General features: G+C 36.8%; 2 protein-coding genes across 14 annotated transcripts; one reads left to right on the top strand and one right to left on the bottom strand.

Annotated features, from left to right (window-relative positions):
- Positions 1–789: 789 nt before the first annotated feature.
- Positions 790–9,835, bottom strand: LOC110763493 (kinase superfamily protein). 4 transcript variants are annotated; one of them, XM_088246170.1, is made up of 21 exons: positions 9,359–9,835; positions 8,956–9,214; positions 8,559–8,664; positions 8,318–8,459; positions 7,846–8,110; positions 7,301–7,665; positions 6,863–6,936; positions 6,054–6,140; positions 5,550–5,704; positions 5,344–5,450; positions 5,220–5,260; positions 4,552–5,049; positions 4,076–4,133; positions 3,612–3,696; positions 3,431–3,505; positions 3,259–3,342; positions 2,975–3,118; positions 2,075–2,147; positions 1,573–1,809; positions 1,260–1,365; positions 790–1,156 (listed from the first exon to the last, which is right to left on the bottom strand). In XM_088246170.1, the coding sequence occupies exons 1-20, from the start codon at positions 9,636–9,638 to the stop codon at positions 1,300–1,302; spliced, it is 3,201 nt and encodes a 1,066-aa protein (XP_088102296.1). In that variant the 5' UTR covers positions 9,639–9,835; the 3' UTR covers positions 790–1,156; positions 1,260–1,299. The 4 variants fall into 4 exon arrangements, with proteins under 4 accessions (XP_088102296.1, XP_088102294.1, XP_088102295.1 ...); XM_088246168.1 differs by having other exon boundaries at positions 790–1,193; positions 5,550–5,733; positions 6,054–6,204; positions 9,359–9,834; XM_088246169.1 differs by having other exon boundaries at positions 5,550–5,643; positions 6,054–6,204; positions 9,359–9,834.
- A 2,971-nt stretch (positions 9,836–12,806) lies between these two features.
- On the top strand, positions 12,807–18,470 carry LOC110763486 (heat stress transcription factor A-7a-like). 10 transcript variants are annotated; one of them, XR_015826381.1, is made up of 5 exons: positions 12,807–13,555; positions 14,813–15,968; positions 16,147–16,250; positions 16,363–16,427; positions 16,503–18,470. XR_015826381.1 is itself a non-coding variant. In XM_021966279.2 (2 exons), the coding sequence occupies exons 1-2, from the start codon at positions 13,250–13,252 to the stop codon at positions 15,584–15,586; spliced, it is 1,080 nt and encodes a 359-aa protein (XP_021821971.1). In that variant the 5' UTR covers positions 12,807–13,249; the 3' UTR covers positions 15,587–15,986. The 10 variants fall into 10 exon arrangements, 1 of the variants encoding a protein (XP_021821971.1); XR_015826379.1 differs by having other exon boundaries at positions 16,498–18,470; XR_015826380.1 differs by having other exon boundaries at positions 16,147–16,254.
- Positions 18,471–19,748: the final 1,278 nt, after the last annotated feature.

The raw sequence follows: 19,748 nt of genomic DNA, 5'->3' as shown, positions 1-19,748 counted from the left end.
TTTCTTGAATTTTTGTTATGTTTTTCCCAATGTTCGAAAAATTGCTAGGTGGTAGACGGTCGGCAGGTAGGGGTCTGGAGCTTAGAGTAATCGGGACATAGGGGTCTAGAGCTTAGAGGAGTAATCGGACATAGATGAATGCTTAGGCATTTCTTTTTATAAAAAAAAAAATTTATTTAGTATTATAAATTATAAATTTATACCAAAATTATGTAAAATAAAAGGATATATAAATTATAAAGTACCATAATTGATATAAAATATTACCATAATATATCTAAATAGGACATTTGGTTTTATTGGTGTTTTAAGTCCAGGCCCAATTGAAAGCCCATCTCTCATTTTGTTTTTTTTTTTGTCAACATATAAGTCTAACACGAGCAGTTTTCCAGCCCCTCTCTCTCGCTCAGACAAAACCCGCGTCCTCTCTTCTCTCTCTCTCTATCGCTCATAGTCATAGCACCATCGTCATCTCATCCCTGACCTTGAAGATTCCAAAATGGCCTTTTTTTTTTGGGTCAGACCCGCCCAGGCCGATTTTTCGAAAACTGATATTTCCAATGCTTTAAAGAAGTGTAATGTAATAATCTTGAGAAGAAATTTGTGCTGATTTTTTAGGACCTTCTCTTCCCATGAATGGGTGGAAAATGCACTACGCCCAGAAAAGCTACAGGCAAGCAAGTTATTGCATCAACCAGAAACGCAATGTATTTGAGCTTTTTTCTTTAAGAATGAAGAACTTGTACGGCGCAAATAGAAACCAACATGGAAGCCATGGACACGGGCAAATATGACAATTCCTTTGAATATTTGATCTTTGTTGTAATTTGACGTATATATATACACATAATCAGTCATGAAATCATGATAGAAACATAACCTGTACATCTAAATGATCTTTAAGATCAACCGTTGGTAACAAAATTTCAGCTGCAAGTGAGGCACAGATTCACTTGAACAACCTTTGCTACATATGTACAATCTTTCAAATTTTCTAGTTTGTATATTTCATCGTGACAGCATTACGTACACTTCGGAACAAGATACTAATGTCGATGAAGAAAGAGTTGATTAGCTGAAGCATGTGCAGATTTTGCATCCATCAAAATGGTGGTACTATCTCAGTTGAGTTTGTTAATGCCGAGGAAGTTAAGGTCTGAAGTAAATAAAAGAAAGAAATATAAACCTGCATTCTGCATTTTAATTGAAAAATATGAGCTGTATGTAAAGCCATTATAAGTTTGGTCAGCAGTCAGTACCTCTAGGAGGAAAATCAGTAGGTAAAACGTTCCAATGAACTCATTCCCTGGAAGGAGGCTGGAAATATGGATGTCGCAAAGCATCATCAACACTCGACCGCTCCTCCTGTAGTTCAAATGTTTCAACTGTCACATTTATACAAGAGATTCCGTAGTTTGCCAGATAACCGCATAGTAGCAGAAACAAAACTTAATGAGTTCTCCTAACCCGGAAACTTGTGATTCCCTAATGTGATGCCACTAACCAACAATTCTTAGAAACTCCTCTCACTAGTTCAAAGAGAGAACAAAAAAACTAAGAATTAGAACTTACAGGATCCCAGAGTAATAGCTGGCGTACCAACCGCAAAGCCCAAACATTTGGAAAGCTGCAGTTTCCAAGAAGTATATGGCATGTTATTGCAGCATCAATAAGTACAACATAAATCATGTTTAATAAGACACTACTGATGCAAACAGTTACTAACCCTAACTTAAGCGGATCTCTACTCTTTATTTGATGGGAGAAAAACTCTTCTGAGCATTTCCAAGAAGCCGGTGATGCTCCAGCCTAGTCTCAAAAGTGAAAACACATTAGCTTAACATTGGAACCAGAATATCTGCACAAGCTAACTTGCAATAGATAAAGAGTTTAAAAGGAAAAAGAGAAGAAAAAAACCATCCTGATATTATCCATGAAAATCATTTCCACACTACATTTATCACCACACTGTCCTCTAGGATGAGGGGAAAAATAAAACTGACTAAGAATGAGAGTCTGATGTCATAGTGACACATTCACAGAACTATTTAGCAGTGACATATGGTAAACTTACTTGGCTCGTTGTTCGGTGATGTCGTAAGAAACTCCCAGGGATTAAGATGCACAACTCCATGAATGATCTAAGTCTGTCAACCAGAAAATGCATATGTAAATACAAAATTAAAACATAAACTTAGAAAATGGAAAAATATTGGATGCATAAAACTCTTACTACTTGCATGCATCATTTTCTAAAGACAAGTACTCCTAGCATGAAGGGGATCATATTGTGTTTGCAGAACATAGTGATCAACGTTTAGGACTGAGTATCACTTCATCATATTATATCATATTCCTGCTACCATGCTTCCACATCATAATGAACATAATAGGAACTCCATAAAAATCTAAAATAACATCATCCTTTTACAATGAATCCCCCCAATAACTGCTAGGGCATGACAAAAAGCTGGTAGCTACTTACTCACTGTATTATGGGTGTGACAACTGTCTAGTACGAGAGAATTACTCTCTCTATTTATATGCATGTATACATGTGTACACCACAGACCAAACATCCTACTACAGATAATGGTGCATGGTTAAGAAAACCTGCAGATAGATGATACATGCTTTCCCCTATTAAAACGGAAAGTTACTTTCGATAATTGAATCAGTATATCCAAACCTTTTTAATATATATGAACTACATTGTTTATAATCCAACAGTATGCTGCAGAAGAAATGGAGCTCGAGTTCAATATTAACAAATACATGAAACAATAAACAGCCCTGTACATAGATCAGTGAGTATCATCTCATCAAAGTTTTCAGTGTAACAAAATAAAAGCATAACCAAAGCATGTCGTGGACAGTTGTAACAGAAACAACTCTATCAAAGAGAGCCAATCCAAAAGTTTATTTCCCTTGATTAGTTGAATATACACATAATATATTAGTGTCTTAAACTCACTTGTATGCAAGCTCCTTTAAGCCTTCATTCCATCCCTTTATATGCCGGTCTAAAAGAATACTTGTGTGACTACTAATCTGGAAAACATTTGGTGATCCTAAGATCAACTCTAGCATCACAACACCAACACTCCACATATCGTACCTGTCAAAAAAATCAAGTAATTCTGAAAAATTTAGTCCAACAGACATGTGGTAAGATACACATTTACAGTCGGCACATAAGATCATCTTTCTTCACGGAAATGGATCAAGAGCTAAACTTAATCTAATATACTAACTTACTTTAATGTTGTGTTGGTGGGCCTCAGGTACCAATTAGAATGAAGTAAGGCTTCAGGGGGAGTATATTCATTAGTCTGTTCAACTCTGGGGAAACACAAAAATCAATCATAAACTTGTCACAATTTTTTATAAATAGATAGATAACCGGAAATGCCCACAGTAAAAGATATACCTGGATGGTCCAGTAGACCCATATAAATGCTTTAGAGTGAACTCATCCATTGCACTACCGAAGTCAATAATCCGCCTAAATGATTTACCCAAAAGGCATCAGATTAATAATACAATCTAATTAAAAGCATGACTACTATCATATATCAGGTTATATACTAGAATCGTAAGGTGAACTCTACATTTTGGTGGTGAAGTTTTCGCCATTTGGAATTCCTTTCAGACATCTCCCTGTGTCTTCCTCTTCAAAGCATAACACCATATTTTCTACAAAATATTAAAGCATTTAAAATAAGCATGATGCAAAAGATCTAGCTTCTATAAGCTGGACGATGTATACAAATATTTGAATAAATTTCATTGACATAAAGAGAACACCAATGGATCCTGAACGACCTGAAAGAAGAACTCAGATTCAAAATCTTTGTAGATTTAAGGGTACAGCTTATTAGATAATTAAATTTGCTTGACTACATGCTAAAAATATTTAATATATTATTTTTATTGGTCAACAACAAAAATCAGAAAGAAACAAGTATGACTGCTAACCAATTGGTTTCATTTTCAAAACTATGATACGTATGAACAAATTATTTTTTACAATATATACCTAAGGTGTAATATTAGAAAACAACGATGTACTCACCAGGTTTGATATCTCTATGGGTAATATTTCGGTCATGACAGGACTTCAATGCCATCAACTGGAAAAATTGAAGAAGATCAAGTATCAAAATGAGTGCATTGGTCTAAAAACACAAGAGCAAGAAAATGAACAACTATGGTACATAAAAAGGCTGAAAGAAACTTATGAAAACTATGCCACCATGTTTTTTGAAACAAATTCAATTTTAATACCAATTATAAGAAAGAAAGTTCACCAATCTTGGTTATGACTAGAAAAACTGCCTAGGGAGTCCTTGTATTCTCACTAGCAAACTTGACAAAGTTTTAAAAACAGACACGCCAGAATCTTTGAATGAAAAGGCAATCTTCTGATTAAGATTAACTATTCATTGATTCTTTTTATAGTAAACCTCCCAATGATATATGATAGCAATATGTAAATCAGTAATTACTGAGTATCAAAGCAGTTCCATGAAAATTAAAGACGTGACATACCAACTGCCATATAAGACTGCGCATTTGCTCCTGTCCTGCTTTTGTTGTCTTCAACCAATGCCACCATTTTGATGGACGCAGCATCTGGACATGATTCGCTTTTTCAGCTTTTTCTTCATCTGCATTAGTCTCTTCTTCCACAGTATACATAAGCTTTGATAAAGACACGCCCTCATAACGAAATACAAGCCATATTTCATTTGCTTGAGATTCAAAAGACTCCACGTATCTAGCAATATGGTCCAACCCTTCTTCATAGAAACCTCCATGAAATTTTTCTTCAAACAAGTTTTCAGAAGTCCAACTATTTCCTGTTTCATAGGCCGTTGGGTCAGTTGTTTCTAACAAGCCATAGAAATCAAACTGTGATTCATTCAAGATGGAGGTTGACATTCCAGCTGATAGAGAACCTCCAAGACGATTAGAGGCATTCAGAAAAATTTCCCCAAAATACTTTTCCCGTAAACCACTTAAGTAAACAGCAGCCCCTTTCTCCACCTGTTGCAATTATCACGCACCCATTCTTAAAATAAGAATCATCTGCAAAAACATATATATAAAACCATAAACCAAGAAGACAAAATGATTTCAAGGTTTTGAACCCCGCCTATTTATTCTGTTTACAGAGAAATTACTAGTCACATGATTTAATTGATCAAAGTAAATACCATTATGCGTTTTAAAATGAGCAAGTTCTCATCAGGAAGGCCTGCATGACAATTGTGAGGAAATCAGCTATTATCTTTGATGTGAAAGTCAAAAAAAGGAAAGAGCTAAATGAGATATTCTTACTTTTCCCACTTGAATTTGACATATTGCTGCCTTGATGATAGTTCCAATTAAAAGCCAGCCATACTTCACCATACGATCCACGACCAAACCTCTTTTTTAGTACATACCTGACAGCCAGGAAGGACAATGTTTCTTAAGATCATTTTAGTAGTCTGAACTATATGACAAAGGTCACCAAGACAATCAAGGAGAGAAAAGATCTTTACCTCCTGTCTGGCATTGAATATTCAAATGATCCATTATTTGAGCCAGCATCATGGAAAGGAATTGATTCAAGCAAAGCAAGGAAACTGGCAAAGCCTTCAGGATTTAAGCATTGATCTTTAGCATCAACAGTAATTCCAAGGTGCAAGCAAAAATTCTGGTCATGGTACAAATTTAGAGGTCCCCCTAACATTTAAATTTAAAAAAAAAAGTTTAAATAGGCGCTGTATAACAGATACAAAATACAACTACAAAACAATTTGTATAAAAGTTCATAAGGCATTCTTATTAGAGTACATCACGAATGTGTTTCTGAGTATAATTTCCTATTTAAGTAAGAGGAGAGATTCGAATTAAACTTCAGACACACATTCGGAAAACAGGTTCTAAGAGCAACTTCACAGGCTTGCCCATCCATGTGGAAGCAACAACAAGATTGCAAGTTGCTAAGTATCAGTAAAATTTCATCACCAATGCGGAGCTGAAGTTGTGGCTTTCACACTTACCAAACTGTTGGCTAACGGCCTCAGGAAGAGCCTGATGCAGGTCATACACATAACCTTCATGCTCATCCTTTGCTTGCAACATGTACTCTGCATGTTCATCAAGGTTCTCAGACAGAATAAAACAGCCAATATAACCGTGTTTTCCTTGTACCTAGAGTAAGACAAGCAGGTCCATCAAAAAAAAAAAAAAAGAGTAAGACAAGCAGTCAACAAAGTCAACACCTTCCATTCAATCTTCCCTGTATGGCACAAGTCATCAAATAATATAAGGATTGCCCATCCAATACAAGGAAAATACTTAAAAAAATAAAATAACTTGTTTCAATGACCTTGAAAGTTGGACATTCAAGTTTCCTGATGGCTTCAAACAATAAAGAAGAGAGTCTACAAACAAATTATAGGTAATTTAGTGCTAAAAGAATCATAATAGTTGAATGGTTACACTCAATCAATCACAGAAACCTTTTGCATTAAATTTTTTTAATGTATGCACGTAATAACAAAGATTGAGATAAAATAATATTTGTCCAAATAAATTTTTTAAAGGCCATAGGACCATAGGTACTTATTCCATTTATAACTGAAGAAACAACATCCAACTGACACGAATAAGTAATAAGAATCAATTGTGGGGCAAAAGGATCCTGACAGCTTTCTTATTCAAGAAAAGAAAAAGGTACAAAGAATTCTTGAACAACATAAACATTGACCGTATCACTATAATCTCACTCACTCCATACTGAAAAGTTAAGAATTACAAATGAGAAAATAAATTTCAACAACCCCTCCAGTTGGAAAAAGAGGCTTACCAATAACCTGTCAAACTTGGAAACCACTGGATGAGCATACTCCAATTGTTTTATGGCATAAGAGAAGTCATTAGCTGATCAAGGCAACAAAAGTAACCATGAATAAATTCGGAAATGAACAATCATCAAAAGTGTATAAATGACCGAACAAAAATTAAAAGAAAAAATAATGAATTCCATTTGATAACGTTCAAAATAGACTTTGAATTGTATGCTCTACACTTCTATTTGTCATTTACTTCTTCAGTTTCTTTCTATGTGAGGTGCCAAGGTTGCAACCATGCAACACCTTATAATGATATAATTGGGTAAGACAAATAAAATTCAAGCTAAATGGCAAGTGACAACAAAATTTGACTTGTGCCCCTACAAAGTGAGATTCCAAATCCTCAATGCAATTGAGATCCAGAAGAAGGATTAAAAGCAAAAGAGACCCACCTGATCCTTCATGGGTGGACTGAAGTCCTGATGCTTTGTAGTTTATGTCTCCCTCTCCAACTGACCTTTCCTTCAACAAACTTTCCGAAAACCCAGTAGATACCAACGGAACAACAACAGCTGCCACATTATCCATACTGCCCTTTTCAAATGCAGTATTCACTATGCAATCAGCTAATGAGTATGAACATGAGGAAGAGAGCTCGGATCTCCCAGAATCATAACTCCGTACTTCCCACAACAAATCACAAACATCCTGCACGTTCAGCTTCTCAAAAACTCCATCAGATGCAGCCACCAGATAAGTATCATTTACAGTCAGGGGTTGCCAATCAGTCAACTCTGGTGCAGATATGACCCCATAACTGATGACAGTCCAGTTTAAAAGTTAAATCGAGAGAAAACGTAATTAAGGTTTCCATGAGAAGGGAAAACAAGGAATGTAAATTACTACACATAATCAGAAGCTCCTTCTAAAATACAATAGGATCAAAAGAAAAAATAGTACAAAATTTGCAAATTTTGCTACTGTTTCTGAACCTCACCTTTTAAAGGAGACATCACCAATAGCTCGGGAAATAGCCAGCTCACCATTCACTCGAGGCACACCACCCCATTCAAGAACATAGCCACCGGCAGTTTCCACCCGTAATTTTTCATCGTCTCTGTCAGGATGATGATCTCTTGTCAATTCCTTAACAGAAAAATGCACCACTCCAGTGGAGGAAGCCAAGTCCAAGTTTTTATAGTTTCTTAGGCGTGAAATAGCACCATTACGCCTTTCCTGCCTGTATAATCTTAAATAAGTGGCTGCAATGCATAAACACAAAATAAATAAATAAATAACCTCCACCATTTTCTTATCTTTTGAAATGTTAACCAAACAGAGCAATGGTAAATTATACTCCCATTCAAACATACAAGAATCTGACTTAAAGCTCTGGTCATGCAAATTTTTTCTTTAAAAATTAAGTGCGTTAAACAGTAAACAGCTTCATTTAGGAAAATCCTTCTGACCTTTAGCCTCTGCAGGAGATTGAAATTTTTCTGAGCACAATAAAGCCTTTGAGTCTCCAATATTTGCAACTAAGATTTGACCGTCAGCAAGTAGTATAATCGTAGCTGTGGATCCAGAAACCAGATTTTTTCTAGATGCTTCCTTCATAAGTTAATATGAGGAACATCAATAGAAGGCTAAAATATAGAACAATATGCAATACAATTTGAACCAAGCAGAGAAACATCAAATAGAACATACCATCGAAAATTTTGCATCTATATCATGTATTGCCCTCAACAATGCTTCTTTCAAAATTTCAAAGTGAAAAGAATCGTCAAAATTTGCTTGGAATGAATGCTTAAACCTGAGAAATCATAACAAACTAGAGATAAGTGCCAAATTGGGTATCCAAAAAGGCCCCTAGAAAACAAAACTATACAGGAACAAATGAGATTAGTTTTTCCGTGTACCAATTTTACATTCTGAAATAACCAAACCAGTAAAACCTACAACTCAAAATTCTAGACAACTAAAAGTTGAACAATGTTAAGTTTCAAGTTCATATTGTTTGACTGGTTTTTGTAAATTATTCATGTAAAACGACGGAAAGCATTTCTGGTTTACATAGAAAGGAGATAATTATAAAGAAATGTACCTTCCAAGATCCAATTCATGCCAATTGAGTAGGCCATCCCAATTATACCGTTGAAAAATAGAATGATGTTCTGCACTAGTTTGCAAACTTCCCGAGCCTTTCTTCAAGATAGCAGAGTATGCTGCATCGATGAGAAAGTAGGTATGCAAAACGAAATACTCTAATAAAAGCTTCGAAGCCATCTCACTAGCTTCAGCCCCATTATGACCATCGAAAACAGCAACAATTCCAACTGTAACCTCCTTAACCCCTGCTTTACCTGCTCCAATATCACATTCATAGTATGAACGGTCAATAATACCAATATAAAACGCAGAGTCCAATCCAATTACAACAATGCCCTAACACCAATTCAAAATTAACAGTTCAGATGAGAGAGAGAGAGAGAGAGAAATTAGGGCACCAGGGAAGGGGATGCGAAGGTCGAGGACGCAGAGGGTGCGATCCTCGAGGGACTTCCGGCGACCTTTAAGCATGGCGGTTTGACAGCGCGAGGTGCTTCGAGAGTAGGAAGCATAATCGGAGTGCGTCCAGCGAGGGCATTTTGGGGATTGGAAGACCGCCGGAGCACCGCCTTCTTTGTAGACCGTCAAGCACGTCGACGATTCTCCGTGAGAGAGAGTCGCAACGGCTAGTATTATCAGAAACCCTAATGGGAACAGGAGACCTCTGTAAGCCTCCATCTACTGCCAGTTTGTTACTATCCGTTGTAAAATTCAATTTCTAACATAACGATTTCACAGTGAGCGGAAATTGGAAACCCGCAACCCCGTTGCTTATTTATACGCTTTATTTGGCGGCTTTTTCCGCTTCAATTTTTTTTTTTTTTATTGATTAAAAAAAAGGAGACCCTTCTCTCCACACAAAATAAACTAACGCCCAATATTGGCGATGGAAAGGGGGTTTCAAAATTTTGTCTGTGAAAGTGGTGATGTCCAGATCGTTACAACACTTTGAAGTAACTTCATAGGTAGGTCTGTCATTGGATATGTGTTGGAGGATAACAAGAGTTTGTTGACATGGGTCACTGGGGAAGGTTTTATCTATATTTTTCGTACTGTTAATGGCGTACTGTTAATGGTGTGGCTCATCGTATAACACACTTTACCTTGAAGGAACTTCCTGATTTTATTTCTGATGTACTATATGAAGATTTTAATTTGTGATCAAAGAATTTCCTTTGCTCTTGACACGAGTTTAGACTTCTTGTATTAACTTTTTCATATAAATAATATTTTATCGCTTATCATAAAAATAAAAATAAAAAACTAAAGCCCAATATCCTTGCCTTTGGCCATTGCAATACCATGTAAAGGTTTATGAAAAAAAAAAAAAGTTTAAAAATGTCCTTTTATAGCCTATATTGATAAAATGAACTCTAATTTGTCCTTCAAAATAATTGAAAAACAAAGAAAATACTTTTCACCTTCTCGTTTTTTTCCTCCTCTAATATCCCTCGAGTGGTGTTTGATTGGTGAAACAAAACTGAGTATAAACAAGAAGGGAATTATATTCCATTAAGCTTGATTCAAAATAAGAATCGACAATCAATTATGACTAGTGAACTTTGGTATTGGAACAAAACATGAAATTTACCGACAAAATAGTAATTATTAGCCATACATCATGCTTGGGTACCCAGACCCTTGGAATTCAATCACAAACCCTAAGTTTAGGGTCCAAGTTTAAGGCTATGAATCAACCACCAAACCCAACACCACCTCCGTGATAACCCTTAGATTTCATCCCTTCTTGTAACACCCCAGCTTGCCTAGTTGAGTGCTTCATTCATGTTGTGTCACATCTTGATTGTGAAGTTGATGTGAATGAAATTAACTAACTGTAACTTCATACTGGTGGGGACAAAAGACTAAAGGAGAAAAACTTATCGGAATAAATTATATACAGTTTTTCTAAAAGTTTCTCTCATTACTTGATTGTCACGTGATAAAAGCTGTCATGCGATAAAAGCGATGTAAAGAGAAATTATGTACAACAAGAATAGCTAAATCTTTCTCTGACCCAAAACAAAATTAAGAGTTAAAAGGGTAGGCTGGTCAACTCATGACTTCCAAATGGCAATATCCTGAGAGGTACTCACATTTGGATGGTACAACAATATTAGGACCAAATCCTTGGTACTTGTCCACCAAGGTAGGTCAAATGCAATCACAAAACCGGACTGGTCAAATCCTAAATTCTTCAAAAGGCAAGCATATCAAGGACACCTGTGTCTTTACATTTCGATGAAATCCTGGGTTCTTGACACGTGCCCAGAACTCTCAACCCCAAATGATGAAACCACAAGTCATGATCTTACACGTGCATTATGATCCAACCAAAAATACAAAGCCCAACACATTAGGCAGGCCTAATCCTTGCTTTTAGATTCAACCCTAAACTCAACCCGTAATTTTGGTTTAAGGTTTAATCTTCAAACCCAATCCTTGTTAGATTACCCTAATTATCATAGATAAACAAATATTTTATTTAAAAAATTTCTAGTAGCTTCCAGAATAATGAAGTTTAGATATTTTGTTCTACAGTTGTGGTCCTATAATTTGTACAGGAGAGAGTGAGAATCTTACAAAAAAATAACATATAATACAAGTGATGCTCAACTTTTATTTGATTAAAAAATTGCAACTTGTCCGAATAGGCGCAGTGCGTGACTTGTGATTGTAAATATTATATTGTGGGTACGGAGCACCGATGGCTCTGTGCTGACCAATCCACTTTCTTACACCTGTACCGATAAGGTAGCGTGTCCACATCTGAGGACACCACGTATGCCCATTTTCTTTATTTCTAGATTAAAATACGTTAGATTAACGTAATAAACGAAGATAAGCATATAATAACAGCCCTGTTGGACGTACGTGTCCGGTGGTGATTGGCCCACGTATGCCCTTGTGGTGATTTTTGTGCAGAGACCCAAGAGGGTATAGACTCAACCTGCTGATTTGGTCTTGCTGTGTTTGATTAAGAAGGATTCCCTTTGGATTTAAATGATTACTTTAATGGCCACTAGAATAAAAAATTGCTTGCAACTTTGAACCAAAACCTAATATGGGAAAGGTGGGATCTTTACCAATGTGACCCTTCGGAGACTCATAGGGTAGAGTCTTGATTTTTTTGTTGGACAACCATAGGGCTCTTGTTTTTATCTTGTTTTTAAGTCAGTTGATTAAGATAGTATGTTCTGCTTGTGCACTAGAATTTGATCCCTGTCTCTATACACGAGAGTAATTTATAATATCGCTTTGTTTAAAATAAAACTACCATATAGTTTTACTCGTTTAAAACTTACATTGAAGACCCAAGGCAAAGTTGATTTAATCTTTTTAGAAAGAGGAAAACAAGACAAAGAAAATGCCATCATAACCTAAGCAGATAAGAAAGCAAAACATTCTCAACGCAATGACACATTGACACCTCACTTATTGTACCAGATATGATTTAATATTTCCTCGTCCCTACCAAACGCGTTTTTCAACTCTAAAATCCCTATGCATAAATTTTTTATTTTTTATTTTTTAAATATTTAGCTCTACCAAATAGTGGTTTTTCATGTGATGTCACCCAATTATAACTTATAAGTGGGGTCCATACATCGTCCAATCAGATTTTAGAAATTCACAAAACCAATCTTGTAAGGCCCCCCCATGCCTCCACCATACCATGGAACTTCCAGAACTTTCCTAAGGACCACATTCTCTATTCTCAAATGCTTGCCCAAATGGGAGAGAGAGAGAGAGAGAGAGAGAGAGAGTTAGTGGCTCAATAGAAAAATTGAAATTGAACTTAACCCCCAAGAGATCTAGAACTTTCCCAAAATATTTTAGAAAAATGATTAAGACTACTGAACTCTATTTAAACCCTTGTGCTCTTATTGAAGCAGCTTCTTCTTCTATGTGCGTGTGACAAAAAACTGCCAACTATATAACGGCTTAAACGACTTTCCCGAAGAAGAAAGCGCCCAAATCCAAAGGCTTTATCTTGCAGTTTCCCTCTCTCTCTTCCCATTGAAGAGCTCGTTCTTAGTAAGATTCAGCTCAAATTTCCCTTTCCTTGATCAGTAAATCTCAAAAGTTTGGGCCTTTGAGTTCGTACTTAGCAGCTTTTTGACAACTTCGTCTTCTTTCTTGCATTTCAACAACAACCCATATCAGTTTTTTTTCTGTTTTTTGTGTTGAACAATCTGACCCAGAATTTGATTTGGAAGCAAAGTAGTAAAATTGGTAAGAGAACCAAAACCCATCTGGATTTTGTTCATCTTTCTGCAATTATTGCCATGAACTATCTGTACCCAGTGAAGGAAGAGTTCCCGGGTTCAAGTTCATCACAATCGGGTCCTGGTGACCCGGTGGTGATGATACCGCCACAGCCAATGGAGGGTCTGAATGACACAGGCCCTCCTCCATTTCTGACCAAGACCTTTGACATGGTGGATGACCCGAGTACCAATCGGATAGTTTCTTGGAGCAGAGGAGGTGGAAGCTTTGTTGTTTGGGATCCTCATACCTTTGTTATGAATCTCCTTCCTAGATACTTCAAGCACAATAATTTCTCAAGCTTTGTCAGGCAGCTCAACACTTACGTAAGTGTTTTCACCCCCAAGCTGAAATCTTTAATTGGTTAGTGAAACCTTCAATCCTCTCATCAAGTTTTAGATCTTCAGTTTAAATGTATATGGAAATAATCCAGTTCATGTGGATGATCCTTCATTGATCCCTGGTATGTTGTTTGTCTGAGTCCCTTTCAATTTTTTTACCTACTTATTTTCAGCTGATTTATCAAACAAATAGAAATTTAAAAAAAAATCTTCCCATTGAACTAAATGTTCTTTCATCATGTTGAATTCTTTCTCTTGAATCTGCTTAGAATTCATTTGGGTTGCTGAAGTTTCACTGTACTGGTGGTTTTCTGTAAATTATGAATGTTTTTTTCTTTCTTTTTTTTTGGGTGAAAATAAAAGTTTACATATCTTTTGTTTATGTATGGATGTTCTTGTAGGTTCTGGAATTTCAGATGATTGTACTGTTTGCTCATGGAAATAAATTATTCTGTGTTTATCATCTGCTGTGTTTTCCCCTCCACCCCCCCATTTTTTTAATTTATGTTACTTTCCACAGTGCTTTCTTTCTTTAATACCGTTGTTTCTTTTTTCTTTTTCTTTTTTGATTAAGTAAGGGGGCAAAGCCCCAAGCAACAGACTACACACTGGTCTAAACAGACCAATCTAGAATGAACAATTCCAAGCAAATCATCAACAAGATAAGCACTTAACCAACTAGGGGCATGCTCAAACACGCACAGCCCAAGATAAGCACTATACCGTTGTTTCTTTAATATCTCCTCCCAATGGCTCACCTTGCTCAATTTCTACTGGTGTCAAATCTCAAAAGTTAGTAATATAATATTCAGCACTATCTGAGCTCCTTTGTCAGGTGCAGGCTAATTGATTCCTTTAATTTCATTCCACCAATAATGATAGATATATATATTTTTTGTGTCTATCAATTACTTGATGGGTATTGGGTGAAAGCGTTAATGGAGAAGCTTTAATAGATTTCTGAATCTGATTGGGCAATTAGGTTTGTAAAGTCATTGGTTCTTGGGAATTTAGTCCTAAATGTAATTGAACTTCTGCAGGGCTTTAATTGATTCCCTTAATTTTATTCCACCAATAATGATAGATATATATTTTTTTTGTGTCTATCAATTACTTGATGGGTATTGGGTGAAAGCGTTAATGGAGAAGCTTTAATAGATTTCTGAATCTGATTGGGCAATTAGGTTTGTAAAGTCATTGGTTCTTGGGAATTTAGTCCTAAATGTAATTGAACTTCTGCAGGGCTTTAGAAAGGTTGATCCTGACAGATGGGAGTTTGCCAATGAGGGGTTCGTAAGGGGTCAGAAGCATCTCCTTAAGAACATTAAAAGAAGGAAGACACCTTCTCAGCCTCTTCCTGCACAACAAGCTCTAGGCCCTTGTGTGGAAGTAGGCCAGTTTGGGCTAGATGGAGAAATTGATCGTTTGCGGCGTGACAAGCAGGTCCTAATGATGGAGTTGGTGAAGCTTAGACAGCAGCAGCAGAATACTAGAGCCTACCTTCAAGCAATGGAACAAAGACTACAAGGGACCGAAATGAAGCAGCAACAAATGATGGCTTTCTTGGCAAGGGCAATGCAAAACCCAGCTTTTATGCAGCAGCTAGTCCAACAGAAGGATAAAAGGAAGGAGCTTGAGGAAGCCATGACTAAGAAAAGGAGGAGGCCAATTGATCAAGGACCTAGTGGTGTTGGTGGTGGCAAATCGACCCTAAAGGGCAAAGGAACAAACCTCATTAAATGTGAGCCTCTTGAATTTGGAGATTGTGATTATGAAATGTCAGAGCTAGAAGCACTTGCATTGGAAATCCAAGGATTTGGAAAGGCGAGAAAGGAACAGGACGAAGAGTTAGAGCCACTACAGAGTGGGAAAGAGCTCGATGAGGGATTTTGGGAAGAACTATTTAGTGAGAGATTTGAGGGAGACTTCAGCATTCCAAGTGCAATAGAAGGGGAAGATGAAGATGTGATTATCTTGGCCGATCGCTTAGGTTACTTAGGTTCATGCCCAAAGTAGAGCTAGCTAGCTGCACTTCTTCAGCATTTCTATCTCTCTCCTCTTCAGTTCACTGCCTCATTGACCATTTCTTTTTGGGTAGGAGGCTAAGGCCTCCAACAGTTGTTTCCATAGTCTCTCATTTTGCATCTCTACAGTCTCGTCAAGTGCCATTAGGCCATAACTTTCATTCTGGATTTCTTGGTATTGACAGGATAGGGGGATTAGCAAGCTGATATCCGTTGAAACCATCTTTGTTTCTGGTGTTTCTAACCCTGCGCTTCTTTATTAATTGCCTCCTTTTCTCATCTAATAATGCCCTCTCTTGTTTCTTTATCTTGGTTAGGTTGCAGGCATTGCTTGGACAGAATCTGTGCTAGTTTTTATGATGATTTATCTCAAGGTTCTTGTTTAATTTTCATATCTGAAAAACTGTTCCATGTATCATACATGAAATTAATTATGTTTCTCTCTCTCTCTCTCTCTCTCTCTCTCTCTCTCTCTCTCTCTCTCTCTCTCTCTCTCTCTCTCTCTCTCTCTCTGCCTGTTGTAATCTATTTTGGCCTCTTAAATGAATGTAGATTTGTTGAGAAGCTGTTGAACTTGAAAAGGAGTAGCTGCAAGCTCCAAGAACCATAAACAAAATGTTGTTTTTGGATCCAAGTGACTATTGGCTGATAACTTTGTCTGTATGATACTTTCTGTTACTGAGTACTGTCCTATGTTGTTTGAGCAAAGATATAAACAGAGGTAGTTGGGTAATATGAACTTCATAATGTTACATTTGTACCATGTAGATTTGTTCATGTCGGGCAAATACGGTTCTCATCGGTCACTTCATCAGCCGTGGACTCTCAAACTGGTACAGTATCACTCTTTAAAACATCACCATAAAAAATGTGTTCCTTACCCAATTGATGTCTTACTTACAGTACAGATGAAGAAAGACAGGATCCGAGTATCAAAGTAGATTGACTGGGTTGAACTTGAAGAGCATAATATGATTCTAACTCTACAAGTAGGGTTAGAATGTGTTTAATTTATGTGAGTAATCATTGAAACTTCGGTCTGCAAGATTCTGTAATTAGGCTGAGATTTGTAGTCAGGTGGATTATAGAAAGTTATGTGCCTAGCGGATGATAGAAAGTTTCAATAGAAGATGGACTGTTCCACCCTTAAAAATCTTAGGCTAACCAATTCAAGAAATCACAACCCTTTAATTTTTGCTTAGTCTAGTGTTGTGCACTTATTAGGCTGCCATGTGTTTTAACATTCCCCATGATAATGTGTGATTGGCTCAGGATATTGTCCGGTGACATCCCCATTTTATAAAAGTTTTTCTCATATTTGGATATCGGTTGGTCCAATTTTGAAATCATAATCTTCCCAGCCTCCTCGACCAAACCCAGTTTCCCATTTCATCAATCTCCCAAAACCCACATCAGTTCCTGCACCAGAAGGAACCCTCAAACCCCACAATAAAACAACCCCCATGAGCTCTATTTCTTCTCTTCTTGGAAATATTTCTCCCTGGTTGATAAATGGGCCAACGTGTAATACTCACAAAAATGTCCATCACTTCAGCCCATGCTTGCTCAAATTGGGTCTGTAGTTGTGCCCGCTAACTTCCCGTGGATCATTGCAGCCTCCGATGATGGTTTTTCCAGCCCATAGTTTGAGAGGCCAGGAAATACTCAACTTTCATGGGATCAAGAATTCTATAGTGAGGGCCTTATATATGGTCCTTAAGTGAGACCCTATTTCGTAATATTTGGATCAAATTGGTTAGTCATTAGATCAAATTGGTTCGTCTGATTCAACGGTTAAGAATTATGACCTTACCTAAGGGTCATATATAAGGCCCTCACTAAAGAATGACTCGGGGTATGAAGGCTTAGGAGCCCTCTCTTAAAAATCAAATATATAAGAGCATTAACCTCTGCACCCAAGGTCCTAAGTTCGATTCTTCTCTCTCCAGTATCGCTTGTATTAAAAAAAAAAATCAAATATATAAATAAATCTTTGTATTTTTCATAGGTTTGGAAGCCAGCACTTTCCAGCTTTCATGCTCTATGTCGGTGGAATTTTAGGCAGAGCAGGCAGGGCAAGGCATTAGCAATAGGAACATGTCAGAAAGTCAAAATATGAGATACTTGTAAATCTGGACAAGATTATTGAGTGTGTAAAGGATGCAATGCAAGAGGGTTTCTTCTCAACAAAAAATGAGTGCACTCGGCACATTAATATATTAATTAAGATATTTTAAGCCATGTCATAAATGAGTAGTTTAGGCGCCTAAACAAGTTTATCTACTAATTAAGCTTGGAGAGGTGAGCAGAGAAAGTGAAGTGTCATGGAAGGTCCTCCTCTGTATTTTTTCGCCTTTTCATTTGCCTCCAAAGCCAAAACTTGCATGTGAGAATCTGGCAATAGAAAGAACCCGTGAATAAGGCATGGCCCGCATTTGTATTTTCTTTCTGGTTCATGAAAAAAATATGAAATGTGCCTCTCTCTCTCTCTCTCTCTCTCAGCATGCAGAACAGAGCATAAGAAGAGAAGAGAGTTATAATAAGGTAGCTTCAAATTAGAATCAGCAAAGAACAAACAAACAATATGAGATGGCTGTCATTAACTTCATGTGTGCTTCAATTACTTGAAAGGGTAAAACTTTCACATCTCCATGCTACTTGGGTTTCTCAGCTTGGCCAAATCTTGTGGTCCTACTTTGTTTACTATTAAACAATAGTTAGTTGTTTTACGCCATCTTTGTAGATGCTTATGTTTAATTAGCAAAATCCCATTTTTAATTGAGGGGTTGCCCATAGTTTCTTGATCTAATGAAACCATTATAGTCATGATAATGTATATACTTTCCTATCGATCAATCAATCGTTTGCTTAATTAAGTTTAGTGCAATTTAATTGATTAAGTTGTTTTATAAATCCTTGTGGGTTCGACTTCCTACTTGCATATATATACTATTGTTGATTCGTGCGCTTGTGAATATTGTCCATTGCCTTAACAATATCATCAAACTAAGACTATAATAAGCCAGTCCCATTGAACATTTTGGTCAATTTGTAAATGCCACCAACTTCCAGTTCCAGGAGCCTAGCTGGATCCAAATATATGGTTCTGGAGGACAAATTTTGACCTCTGTTTGTCCTTAAAAGGATCTCCCCTGTTTGTCAAATGTCCTTTAATCTTCTCTTTTTCAGCTAAAAACCAAATTAATGTGTTGAACAAGGAAAAAAAAGGTAACAAATCATACTCAACCAAACACTAAACAACAAGCAAGAGCCCCAAAAAACCAAAACACATTCAAAGGCAAGGGATTGCTCTGTTTGTCAAGTTTCAATTAATAAAGCAAAATGATCCAGTTTCCGTTTGCCCCCTTATAATTTCACAATAAATTTTTGGTTAACTTGGTGAAAAGCCAAAATGGTGGGTGGAAAATGTTTTGGGCAGTGATTTTACAGAGAATATTGCCTTGTTCAGTTCAGTTCTAATTATGGACTATGATGTTACAGTTAGAGTGCTCTACCCAAATTTTGGGGAAGGGGGAATTCGAACTCGGGTGCTTTTGTTAATTTCATGAGCCATTGTGCATTGCAGTGTTTGCCTTAAAGGTGATGATCAGTGAAGCATAAATATCATCTTATCCCAAAAGAAAAGAAGATGAATCTCACTAAAAAGCCCTGCATATTCAAAAGATTTAGATCAAAAGAAACCACATAGGATTCCAAAAGGATTTATAAGAGCAAAAAAAAAAAATTAGATGAACTTTGATGGGTCCTATGCCCAACACGCCTAAGGCTTAAGGGTTGGTTTGCATGGTTGCTGCCATGTTATATTAGGCCACGCATGGCTTCAAAAGGAGGAGAATCCCTTGCCAAGGACACTTTTAACCATCTTATGATATAAAAGTAGAGGGCAAAGGGCTTGCTAATTTTGTCAACTCATGGGGACAAAGTGGACAATTCGCTTATGGCTTTAGATTTGGGTTTGGAATAAAGAAAGTTAAGAGAAAAGAGAAAAGAGGGTAAGGGGAGGGCCTTCCAAATTCCCTCCTTGGTGGGGTTTGTTTGGGGCACTTTCACTGTACACTAGGATCTGAGAGAATAATAATAACAAAAGAAGGAGAGACAGAAAGGGAAAAGAAATCCTCAAATATATTATGGCA

Source organism: Prunus avium, chromosome 8 (genome assembly GCF_965620075.1).
Source record: "Prunus avium chromosome 8, drPruAviu1.hap1.1, whole genome shotgun sequence".
Taxonomy (NCBI): Eukaryota; Viridiplantae; Streptophyta; class Magnoliopsida; order Rosales; family Rosaceae; genus Prunus; species Prunus avium.
Note: the sequence above shows the minus strand (reverse complement) of the source record. Positions and strands in the feature narration are given on the sequence as shown.